The sequence below is a fragment of the Elgaria multicarinata genome, chromosome 11 (genome assembly GCF_023053635.1).
Source record: "Elgaria multicarinata webbii isolate HBS135686 ecotype San Diego chromosome 11, rElgMul1.1.pri, whole genome shotgun sequence".
In the NCBI taxonomy this organism is placed as follows: domain Eukaryota; kingdom Metazoa; phylum Chordata; class Lepidosauria; order Squamata; family Anguidae; genus Elgaria; species Elgaria multicarinata.
Window position 1 is genome coordinate 10,227,255 of NC_086181.1, and position 12,866 is coordinate 10,240,120.

The window sequence follows — 12,866 nt, forward strand, 5'->3', positions numbered from 1 at the left end:
GGTGTACTTTCTTTTTCACACGACTGTAAGAGTAATGGATCACCACTGTGAGTTGAGTTTTGTTGACTAGCTCTTGACCCCTCTGCAGGACTATCAGAAAAAGAATAAATAATGATAAATAACAGTATACAGATAGGAAAGATTTGCATAATTTATTCATGGGTTGTAGAATTCAGCTTTTTTTTTTTTTGCTACAGAATTGGGCCTGTGTCCTTCTGAGTGCAAATGGCGGTTCATATGAGTGGCAGCTCTTCCATCACCCCCACTGAGAATTCCCCCTCGAATAGGAAACTGGCATGTCCAGGAGAATGCCAGTGTGGACTGGGAGTCATGAGATCTGGGTTCTAGTCCCCACATGGAAGCTCACTGGGTGACTATGGGCCAGTCACAGACTCTTCATAGAATCATAGAATCATATAATAGCAGAGTTGGAAGGGGCCTACAAGGCCATCGAGTCCACCCCCCTGCTCAATGCAGGAATCCACCCTAAAGCATCCCTGACAGATGGTTGTCCAGCTGCCTCTTGAAGGCCTCTAGTGTGGGAGAGCCCACAACCTCCCTAGGTATTCCCAACCTGCCTCACAAGGTTGTTGTTATGAAGATAAAATGGAGAGGAGGAGGATTATGTACACCGCCTTGGGTTCCTTGGAGGAAAAAAGGCGGGATATAAATGCAATAAATAAACTAACACTAGGTTAGAACCATTCTCTCTAACATTCCCTTCTCTGTGTAGGATTTGGGGTGGGGGGTTATGGAGGAGCATCTAGTACTATGACCGCCATCCAAGTTTGATGTAATACAATCCAAATACAAGTTTACCATCTCAGTAAGAAGTAAGCCTTTGCATTTTCCTTGGTAAAGAATTTTGATTTTTTTAAAAAATGATTTCAACACAAAGCATAATACACAATCCAGTTTTTAGGGGTTCACTCCAGTATGAAGACCCCTTGCTCATACGAAGCCAGTGTCAAAGAATCAATAAGAATGCAAACTTTGGGTATTTTTTTCTCATCCTCTCATGTCCCTCGACCCCTGGATTCCCTCACAGGGATGGAACAAGCCAATCCCGTGTCAGCTGTGGACGCTGACGAGGTGAAGCAGAACATCAGGAGGCTCAATCAAGAGGTGGGATGCAGGTCTTAATTTGTGAAAGGGCATCCATTTTCCATGCTAAGGCTCAGCCCTGGAAAATACAACGAGAAGAGTAGATAAAAAGGCCTCTGAGCAGGTGCAAAGTGTATTTCCCTTACCACACTGAGTAACAGCAGAGAGCCCTCACACATCGGGGACAAAAGGAAAGAGCCTCCCAGTCAGAAGGCGATGGTTCCTCGCAGGTGTGAGACCCGGAATCTCTTTCACCAAAAATTCAGCGTTGCTGTGTACTTTGGCTCATCTGAGGTCCTTCCTCCCAACCCACCCCTGTGGCTAAAGGTGTGGAAAAGATGGATGGTCCCAAAACATCAGTGTTTGCTGCCAATGCCTTTTTTTGACTTGTCTGCATTACTTCCTGGGAAGGAAAAGGGACGAGGGAGTCGATTTTTGTGTGCATCCCTGGTGTTGGCGTTTCTGACTCAGGGTGTCAGGGTTTAAAATTAGCACGGGGTTGGTGACAATTTCATAGCAACAAAGCCAGCCTTCTCTTCTTCTCCCCCCCACCCCGCCCCTCCTAAGCCGCCTGTGTTCTTCTCCCTCATTCTTAGTAGGACACAACTTAAGCAGGGCTCCCCCACTCCCAAAACTCCCCACCCAGTTGCTGTGACAGCTCTCCTTCCTTTAGCTGCTGCTACATAAATGCCTTATCAATGTCAAAATGGAGCACTGCAGAAAGAGAGGCCTGAGCCTGGAACTCCATCACCTCCATACATTTTGATGATTCTGTTGATGATGATGTTGGATGATAGTCTCATGGCGCCTGCTTCTCCTGTCTTAATAGCTTGGCTCTCCTTCATGGACAGGGCAGCTATGTTGAGAAAAGAGGGAAGATAGTTAGAGCACAAGTGGTAGAATGATTGTGCCAAATTATATTAAATTTGTGTGAACCACCCAGAGAGCTTCGGCTATTGGTTGGCATAAAAATGAAATAAATAATATTTGTCTAGTGTCCCTGACAGTGATGAGAGCAGATGTGATCAGGCCTAAGGATTTTGCAGTGATCTGTAAGGTTTAAAAGTTTCCCCCACAGAAATTGTTGGACTGTGTTCTCCAGATTCGGCATCAAAGGGAGTGATGTGGAGGCAGCAATTCATTTTTTAAGATCTGTCTCGAGATCCCTGCTATTTGCTGTGGAAGGACATTTCCTTCCTTAATTCTGTTTGTGTATAGGGATACGCTGTAACGGCTCAATGGGTGTGGGGAAAGGCAGTTTGTACATGCTCAGAGGTATGTCCCTTTAATATATGGCATTGCTTTATACCTTATATCTTTATTTCAAGAAAGGGCATTGCCTAAATTGTGTGTGTGTGTATGTATTGTGCTTGATCACAGGAGGAGGGAAGTGGGTGGCATCCAGCCACGTGGAAGCATAAGGTGTTGGAGTTTTAATCAGCAGTACCATTACTGGTGTCATTTCCCTCCACCCTGCCTCTTTCTAACTGGCAGCACCTTTGAGAAGTTACTTTCAGTCTATCCCGCCAGCTTTTGCTGAAAGATGCTGAGGCTGCTTTACCTAAAAACGATATTGTGACGCTTCCATGAAACCACACTGAACCATTTAACTCAGGCCATAGCTAGACCTAAGGTTTATCCCTGGATCGTCCAGGGGTCAAACCTGTTCATCTAGGTGACACACAGGGGATCCAGTGCTCAGGCAGGGGCGAACCCTGGATGATCCCGGGATAAACCTTAGGTCTAGCTGTGGCCTCAGACTTGTAGGTAGCCACTGTCCTGGCCACCTGTGGAATAAGAATCGCCTCTGGATAATGTGGCGAGGAAACTTTTGAATATTCTAAGAGACTTGACTCTTTTTAAATTCCAGGCCATGATCAGTCACAAAAGGCTAGCATAGGTAGCTGGGGACAAGTGGACTAGTAGAAAAATATGTTTATGGTTTTAACGTTCCTACGGATATATTTGTGTAATGCATTTATTTATTTATTTATTATTAAAACTTTTATATCCCGCCCTATATCACAAGGATCTCAGGACAGCGTACAGATAACTCCATTTGTTAAAAAAGAGAACACCAATAATGGAAGTCCTGATTAAAATTCCCAACCCTTTCTGCTTCCACATGTCTGGAACCCACCCACTACCAGTAACATTTGCAGGAACAAAGCTTATGGGTTTGGGTGAAGGATGTGGTTGCTACAAGCCCACAAGGTGATTTGCTGCTGTTCCAGGGCCGGCCCAAGACATTTTGCTGCCTGAAGCAAAGCAGCAAACGGCACCCCTACACCCAAATCAAGATATGTAATACCAAAGCCAGCTAAGTTATTTTGATACATGAGGCAGAAAATCCCATAAGCACCACCCACTATCCCTGGCAGTAGTAATAGAATAATCACAAAGTAAATAATTTTCTGCCCTTTTATGATACCCAAAAGCTGCTGCCTGAGGAGACTGCTTCACTTTGCCTCATGACAGGGCCAGCCCTGTGCTATTCCCATTTTACAGATTGGGAGCAGGGAAACAGAGGCTGAGAGATAAGTGACTTGGCATGGCCACACAGTGACACTGTGCCTGAGGTGGGAATTGTCCCCACTGCTTTAGCTTCAAATTCAAGGTGTGTATATGTGTGTGAAGCTCATTATAGATTGCAGAACTACTGTAACATAACAGCAGAGAGATTGAGGGGTGAACCAAGAAGCCCTTGGTTCCCTAGTCTCACTTCTGCCACAAATTCACTAAGTGGCCCTGAGCAAGCCGCTATCTCTCTGGGGATAGTCATGCCAACCTATCGTATACAGATATGGTACAAAATACTGATACAATTCATGTGCAACTGTCTTTAAATGTTGTATAAATGCTAGGTACAATTTCTTTTCTGATTTCTGCCCGCCCCACCCCCTTTCCCCCCAGATCAACAACCTGAACCGGGAAGTTTCCCATCTCAGCCGGGAGCTGCAACATCTAATGAGCCTCCTTCAGAGCCAGTTTGCTGCTCAGTCCTACGTCCCAACTTTGACCTGCCTCCACCACTGTGGCCAGGCCTCGCCCTCCCCACCTCCGGTCAGCAAACTACCTTCATCTCAGGCTTCAGTTTCCGTGCCGCCCTCCGGCCTCCCGGCCTCTTCAAGCGTAGACTTTTCTGCCTTCGCCAACTCCCCACCTTCTTCTGCCTCCCAATCCACAGAGCCCTTGGAACTCTGGGAGCAGAGGGGCTCCACGTCCTGTGGCCCTGCCAGCCCATCCTATCAGTACCATTCACCTCGGGCAAACACAGGACGTGGAAGCCACCACCGCGGGCGGAGAACCAACATGACTTCTTCTCATTCAAGCTCGCCCGTGTTGTGTCCTGTGACTTCTCTGTCCCCAAGAAACTCCTTTTCCACCTGCTCAGGACAGGGCTGTCCGTCAACACACTTCTATTTCCGGTCAAGATCAGAGAACTTTCGCTGATGCCAAGGAGCCTCCTGCCCGCCACATCTTCTTCCTTTTGGGTATTTGGTGCTCAGGACTCCGCAGCCACCGGCACCAACCTTTGTGTTGATTTGGGGGGTTATTTTTGTTACTAGTAGATTAAAAAGAAACATTCCATGGGATGGAGGGGAGTTCTTCCTGTGAGAGCTGAAAGGAAAGGAAATTTTGGCTTCCAGATTTTGAACCGTTTGATTTTCAAAGTTGTTTGAAAGGCCACTTAAAAACAACAACTAACCAGCTGAATCGTAGATCTCACCAATACATTTTGAAGGCAATAATGTTATGCATTGACTTTCCACATTTAATACTTTATATCCTGTTTGTCTTCAGATCCCTAAATCTAACTGCATCCAATCCAGCAATGGGCATGTTGATATGTGTGCGCGTGTGAGTGGGTGAGAGAGTGAGTGAGTGAGAGGGAGGGGGGTGGAGAAAGACCGTAAGAATGGGACAGAAAGAGAGAGAGAGAAAATGAATGAATGAATGAATGCATAATGAATGAGGGGACCACAGGGCTGATCCAAGCCATTGAGGTGATAGCTGAATGTGCCCTCCACTCTTGCTAGTTAACACAAGGCATGAATCTTCAGGGAGTTTGCTTCATTGCAAGAGCAATGTTTGTGCAGTTCCCATTGATTTTAATGAGGCGTGCATGGGAGAATTTCCAGTGGATTGTGCCCTGTGGGTCACTCTGTCCATCTCCCCCTGTGTCACCCTTGATAGTGTCCAAAATCCACTGCCTGTGGCAGCCACCTCAACTTGGCTCATGGTAGGACTACTTCTGGAGGGGCAATTACATGTGTATTCCTGCAAGAAGGTTCAAATTAGTGGCAAGTGCTAGATCGTTATTCTTCCGATTTGGTTCATCTTCACTTCCTTCTTTCCTTCCCTGAAAAAACATCAGAACTGGGATCTTTGTTGATTCTGGCCAGTGGTTGCTTTTCAATCCTGCTATAGAAGCCAAACAGTGTTTTTCTATTAAATGGTTTTCTCTCTCTCTCCCACCCCCCTTCTTTCTTTTAATGTTAATGGCACAGCGGGGATGGGGGATATGTGATCCTTCTATGAAACAGTTGGAAATTAAAGATTTTGTTTTTCTATCCATTCTAGCAGTTCCTGCGGATGGGGGAGGGGAGGGGTAACCTACAAACAGGAAAGAGCGCTGTGGGTAAATACTGTGGCATTGGCCTCATTCTTTCCAGTCTGAAGGAAGTAAATTGGCTAATTAGAGAAAGTCACTCTCTCTCTCTCTCTCATCTTCCCTGGGGTCTAATATATCCTGACAGCTCAACAAGTTCTGACTGTAAACCCAGTTCTCACTTTCTAAGCCAAAAGGTGCCGGAGCTCAGGCTTGCCTGCAAGTTACATCCTCTGACCAGGCAACCCAATCCTAGAGATGCAGAGGCTGACTAAGCTGCTCAGTGATGAAGGAAATGTGCTCTGCACATGCACCAAAGCCCTCAGTGGTGCAGCTAGGATCGGACCTTGGGGACAAAGTCCAGGGCCCTGGGGACAAAGTCCAGGGCCCTGCAGACTAGGCCCAGGTAGCAGCAGGTGATGAAGCACTGGTAAACACCCCGCTGGGCATGTACATGGTGAAAGATGCTCATTTCATTAGTGTTACTTTAAAAATATATTACCCTTTTCTACAACAAAATGGTGCTTATTCCCAAGTAAATGTGTTTCGCATCAGGCCAGCAGAAGCAAATTCCATATTATTCCTGTAGTCATGATTGTGCTGTGATTTAAGTGGGTTTCAAATGCAAAACTGCACATTTTAGAGTATTTCTTTTTGATCAGGGTTGAAATGCTCTCTGTGTGTGTGTGTGTGTGTGTGTGTGTGTGTGTGTGTGTGTGTGTTTGCTTTAACATATCAGAAATATAGAAGCAGTTGTAAAGCACAGAATAGCATGGCATGAGTGTGGGAAGAGAAGAAAAATGTTAGTTGCGTGCTACAACTGAAATAATACACATGGTTCTCCAAAGCATTAACTTCAGGGTCTAAAATTACCTAGCTGCACCACTGAAGGCCCTATGATTTACTAGGATTATATATGCCAAAAGTTCTGGGCCAAGCACTAGTAGTTCCATTTTGGCAAATGTCATTGTGATTCGCTTCATTGAGCATACATGTTCAAAATCCTACAAATGTAGCTGTTTCCAATAGCTCCTTCATCTGCATGAGAGTGCTATGAGGTCACACACATAGGATTGGGCTGATGTCCCTTCTCATTCAATTGCTTTCTATGGAACTCTGTTGCTACTAATTTTAGTCAGACTGAGTCCTGATGGTTAATTATTATTTATACCCTCCTTTCTTTCAGAAATGCTCAATGCAACATACCATCAATTAGAACAATGCTACAACTCCCATCACCTGCCAACTGGCTATGCTGGCTGGAGATGATGGGAGTTGTGGTCCAACATGACTGGCAGGTTTGGAGAACCTGTTGCCCTTCAGATGGCATTTGACTCCAACTCCCATCAGCCCCCAGTCAGCACAGCCAGTGGTCAGTGAATATGGGACTTGTAGTCCAACATAATCTGTGGGAACTACAAGTTCCCCACTTCTATCCTAATGGGTAATTTTAATTTGTTTCCCTGGTGCCTGAGAGCCTCGTGTGGCGCAGAGTGGTAAGCGGCAGTTACTGCAGCCGAAACTCTCCCCACGGCCTGAGTTCGATCCCAGCGGAAGCTGGTTCTCAGGCAGCCGGCTCAGGTCGACTCAGCCTTCCATCCTTCCAAGGTCAGTAAAATGAGTACCCAGCTAGCTGGGGGAAAGGTAACTGCGACTGGGGAAGGCAATGGCAAACCACCCCGCTACAAAGTCTGCCAAGAAAACGTCAGCGAAAGCAGGCGTCCCTCTAGGAGTCAGCAATGACTCAAGTGCTTGCATGAGAGGTTCCTTTCCTTTTCCTTCCCTGGTGCCTAAGAAGAGACACTTGTCACTGTTGCTATCCAGAGCAAGTGACAGCTGATATGTATGCAATAAATAATAATAAATTGGACTGACCTAGGCCTCTGTGAACAAACACACAAACCTGACAGAGGAAGCTTCATACCCAGTACCAATGGCTGCAGCTGGCTGGAAACATAGAATTGGATCATGCTGATTCTCAGAGAGCAGAACAATGGAAATGTGACTGGAGGTAGACAATTGGCTGCTGCATTTTTTAAAAAAGTTCAAGCCTGCCCAGAAACAACATGTAACGGCGTGGCGGCCGTATCCCTTAAATCCTAAATGTGAAGGAGGAAACGGACATTCACTTTTGAGTATTTCATTTGTAAACAGAGGGAGGGGAAAACCAATTCCATCTCTGAGAATTGAGATCAGCAGGTTGGGGTGATCACCAGGATGATAATGTGGAACATTTGCGGGGGTTGGGGGAGGTTCCAATGCATTGTAAACTGTACATGATTATCCCTCAGTTCCTTTAATGCATTCTGATTTATATTTTAGATGGCATTGAAGGGGATCAATCAAATTCATGGAGGATAAAGCTGTCAATGGCTACTAGGCCTAATGACTAGATGCTATCTGCAGTGTCAGAGGCAGTGTGGCTATGTAGAACAGTTGCTGGGGTACCTGGGCGGAAGATTGCGCCCACGTCCTACTTGTGAGTTTTCCACAGGCAGCCGGTTGGCCACTGTGTGAACCGAATGTTGGACGAAATGGACCCTTGGTCTGATCCAACATGGTTCTTCTTATATTCTTATCTCATGTTACAGCAGGGTGCTTCAAGATAACACAGGTCCTGGGTAACTATACAGAAGTAAGAAACAGCAGCAGCTGCTAAAAACACACACACAGAAAAACGCCCAACATTTCCTCGGTTGTTCAAGTACCATCGTAGCCCTGTGTAGTTAAGCATCTGAGTCCACATGCTTGTTACTACGGAAACTGTGGCCAATGCTTTGGTGGCTGCATAGATACTGGGATGGAGGAGGGGTGCTGTGCTAGTGTAGATGTCCCATTACAGTTTGATTCCTTATGTCCCCTTATGCCAGGGTCCTAAGAATTACCTCTTCCTTGGGATTTGGCCTTGTTGTCATGATGGGACCCACGTCTCCTAGCAACCAGAGGCACAGCTGCCTCCACCTTGGCAACGCTGGCCTTCCTTCCTTCCTAATAAGACCTGAAGGGGCATTTAATTTCATCACCCAGCCCGGAGAACGGACACTGCATAGTTACATGATGCCGGCAGCCAGTTCAGACCTAATCCATCAATGCTTTTCCAAGGGGATGACAAATCCGATGTAAACACATTTTCTTAAAAGCAGCTGCTTCTTTATTTGGAGGAGAAAGAATGATCCAAAAATATATTCACATTTTTCTAAAAAATGGAAAGGACCAAAAACTATATAATATTTTGTGCCATGCACACAAAATCCTATCCTTGTATTCTTATTTATTTTATTTATTTATTTATTACATTTCTATACCGCCCAATAACCGGAGCTCTCTGGGCGGTTCACAAAATTCTGTTTGAATTTAGAATATTTATGCACATATCAGCTAATTTGGTGCTAATTTTGTTTTGTAAAATCCAGAAGAAATAGTGCCTCTGAGTTTGTACATAGAGCCTTTCACCTCACATGGAGTAATCACAACCAGCTCCTACATAGAATCATAGAATAGCAGAGTTGGAAGGGGCCTACAAGGCCATTGAGTCCAACCCCCTGCTCACTGCAGGAATCCACCCTAAAGCATCCCTGACAGATGATTGTCCAGCTGCCTCTTGAAGGCCTCTAGTGTGGGAGAGCCCACAACCTCCCTAGGTAACTGGTTCCATTGTTGTACTGCTCTAACGGTCAGGAAGTTTTTCCTGATGCCCAGCCGGGATCTGGCTTCCTTTAACTTGAGCCCGTTATCCTGTGTCCTGCACTCTGGGAGGATCGAGAAGAGCTCCTGGCCCTCCTCTGTGTGACAACCTTTCAAGTATTTGAAGAGTGCTATCATGTCTCCCCTCGATCTTCTCTTCTCCACGCTAAACATGCCCAGTTCTTTCAGTCTGTCTTCATAGGGCTTTGTTTCCAGACCCCTGATCATCCTGATTGCCCTCCTCTGAACATCATTGGGATCAGAATGTAGAACTTCTAGGCCAGAGGGTCTGATAGCCAGGCTAAAGCCTCAGCACCTCTCTTATTCTGAATATGGTAGCGGGAGTAGAAATTGGGGGAGGGGGGGGAATCTGCTTTTCCTTGCCTTGAAGCGACCTCTACTGGTCAGTCTCAAAATGGTACCCATGAGAGTTCTGGAAACACTAACCTTTTTGGTGGGAGGGCGAGATGAAGGTGTGCATGCAGGTGCACCCCCACAACTCAATTCATCCATGCCTTTGACAACCCCTTTTCACTGAGAGAATATTAAAGATAAGTGGGAACTGCAACGTAATGTTGCAGTATGGAGTGCTCCTCTTCAGTGTGCCATGCCCTTTTCCAGGGTATTTCATTATCTACTCCCTAACCCCACCCCCTTTTCCTCCCCTTCTCCAGATACTCAACATTTTGTAGCCACTGAGCACACTCAGCTCGGTTGGTTTTGCCCCCTTCACCTTGGGGTTCCCCAGAACAACACACTGATTACCCTATTGTTTCTCAATGACTCTATTATGTCTCCAGTCCTGTTGACACTCCTCTCCTGAATTTGCTGTTAAAGGGAGTGATGGCTTAACTGCATTTTCTCCTTTTTTTACACGACATTGTGGGCCTTTTTGCATCTCCTTCGAGTCAAATGGATAACATGTCACCAGCCCATCTTTCCCCTAGTGTCCCTCAAGTCGGAAAGTTGGCCTACAAATCTTTTAAATAAATGGATAATCTTTGTTCTCAGCTTGGATTTAATCTGGGCCCATCTGTTATGAATTTTATTCACACACACACACACACCCATTTTTTCCGTACATTTGAATTTTTCATTATCTTTTCCAATGTCCTTCAAAGTGTGCAACCTTTCATAAATATATAGGTATAAATTGTATGCATAAATCAATTGTATGTTGATTTATGCATACAATTACATAATGCATGCACAAAAACGAGGATTAACACTCTCCCTTCACCAAGCTACTATTTCTATAAGATCATATATGCCAGAGCCACTTTGAGCTAAAGATATAGATCAGTGGTTCTCAACCTGGGGCACTCCAGATGTGTTGGACTGCATCTCCCAGAATGCCCCAGCCAGCTGGCTGGGGCATTCTGGGAGTTGTAGTCCAACACATCTGGAGCGCCCCAGGTTGAGAAAGGCTGATATAGATGTTTCTGTCATACCAGTGCTTTATCAGCTTTACTGGCTTCCAGTCTACTTCCAGGCCTAAATCAAAATTCTGATTTTAAAGTCCTTAATGGCTTGGGACAAGATTAGCTAAAAGATCACCTGGTTCATGTGCCTGTGAAGTGATTTAAGTGGCTATAAGGAAGAGGAACTTCTTAGTGATGGCACCGCAGCTGTGGAATGCTCCAGAGAGACTCACGTGGTGCTCGTATTATGGCATTTATGGTGCTCCCGCTACTGTATTTTTATTTACTCAGGCCTCTTAAACAATCTTCTATTGTGTTCTATCAAGAATATGGTGGATTCTCCCTAATTCTCTAATAGGAGCAGAAAGCGAGAGTAAAAAAATGCTTTTATGGTCTGAGCTACTACTTTATCTCATTTTCCATCTCAAGAAGGTTTGGGGCTGCATTTTACTTTTACTTTTTTTGGTATTGTATATGTTATTTCACTCTCTGTTTTGTAAACCACCCAGAGAGCATATATTTTTGGGCAGGTATTTAAATTTGGTAAATAAACAAGGCTGCAATCCTATACTTACTTACTTGGGAGTAAGCCCAATTGAACTCAATGGGATTTACTTCTGTATAGCCCTGTATAGGATTGCATTGTAAATAGATGACAGTTAATTCACTACATAGACAACATACAACCTATTTACACTGACTATACACAGAAGATTGCATACATATATTTTAAAGAGTATTATTTTGATTTAGAGTAAGTGGTAGGATGGAAAAATGAGGGTAGGGTGTGGTGTTTGGTTTGACATTAGCTTTCACATTAGATAGGGTGACCCTATGAAAAGCAGGACAGGGCTCCTGTATCTTTAACAGTTGTATTGAAAAGGAAATTTCATTTGTATATGTGGGGAACCTGGTGAAATTCCCTCTTCATCACCACAGGGAAAGCTGCAGGTGCCCTGCCCTCTTTTAAATCTGGTCACGCTACTATAGCTCCTGCAGCGTTAACTATTAAAGATACAGGAGCCCTGTCCTCCTTTTCATATGGTCACACTACATTAGAACGCCATCACCATCCTATTTTCTTTTTTCTTAAATTAACAGGATTAAGACTGCAGTCCTTCTCCCTAGGGAATAAGCCCCATTAAACTGCATGAGGTTTACTTCTGCATAGACATGTATAGGATTGCCCTGTAAAAGATGTAACTGCTGTGGCAGGAAAGAGAGGCACAATTTACTCTCACTTTCTGCCCCTATCAGAGAATTAGGAATCTACCATATTCTTGATAGAACACAACACAGAAATGCATGTAAGTGAAGAAAGAAAATGCTTCCAGATAAGAGGGCTCCTAGTGCTAGCAGTCAGAAGGCACAGTGCTGCAATTCTTTCTTTCTTTTTTTAAAATTGATTTTCTACCGTAGGAAAAAAGATGGAAAGGTAGGAAAACATAGGAGGACTATGAGTGGAAGATTACTACACACACACACCTGCTGTAAAATTCCGTAAAGGATTTAGGGCAATGGCAAGATAAAAGCCTTGTCTGGCAACAAAAATAAGGGCTCATCATACAACACTATGAAAGTGGTATATAAGAGGCAGTAGCCACACTTCTGCTTTATAGTAGTACTGAAGCGCACTGACAACTGTTGGGGCTCCTGACATATACCACTTTCATAGTGTTATATCCTGCTTGGTGTAGATGTGTCATGGGCCCCAACAGTTGTCAGTGCACTGCAGTACCACTATAAAGTAGTAGTGTGGCTCCTGCTTTTTATATACTGCTTTCATAGTGTTGTATCCTGCTTGGTGTAGATGAGCCCTAAGAAAGACTCCGTGCTTTCAGATGGAAGACCATTAAGGCTAACAGTCAGAAGGCATTGTGCAGTGTTACATCTTTTTTCCCTTGATGGATTTTCTATATTAGCAAAAGTTGGAAATGGGACAACAACACAGGAGGATCATGAGTCAAAGATGTCATTGTCTGGACCCCAGTAAACTATGAATGAGGCAGGAGGGGGGGCCCTTTATATCCGGTGGTGGTGGAACT

General features: G+C 44.8%; 1 protein-coding gene across 1 annotated transcript in view; it reads left to right on the plus strand.

The window, feature by feature from the left end:
• The window catches only part of KCNH4 (potassium voltage-gated channel subfamily H member 4), a 67,410-nt gene extending 62,853 nt beyond the window's left edge, over positions 1 to 4,557 (plus strand). The window contains exons 15-16 of the mRNA XM_063138587.1: positions 1,049 to 1,125; positions 4,018 to 4,557. Coding sequence (XP_062994657.1) covers positions 1,049 to 1,125; positions 4,018 to 4,557 — 617 coding nt within the window. The remainder of the gene's footprint in view (positions 1 to 1,048; positions 1,126 to 4,017) is intronic.
• The last annotated feature ends 8,309 nt before the right edge of the window (positions 4,558 to 12,866 follow it).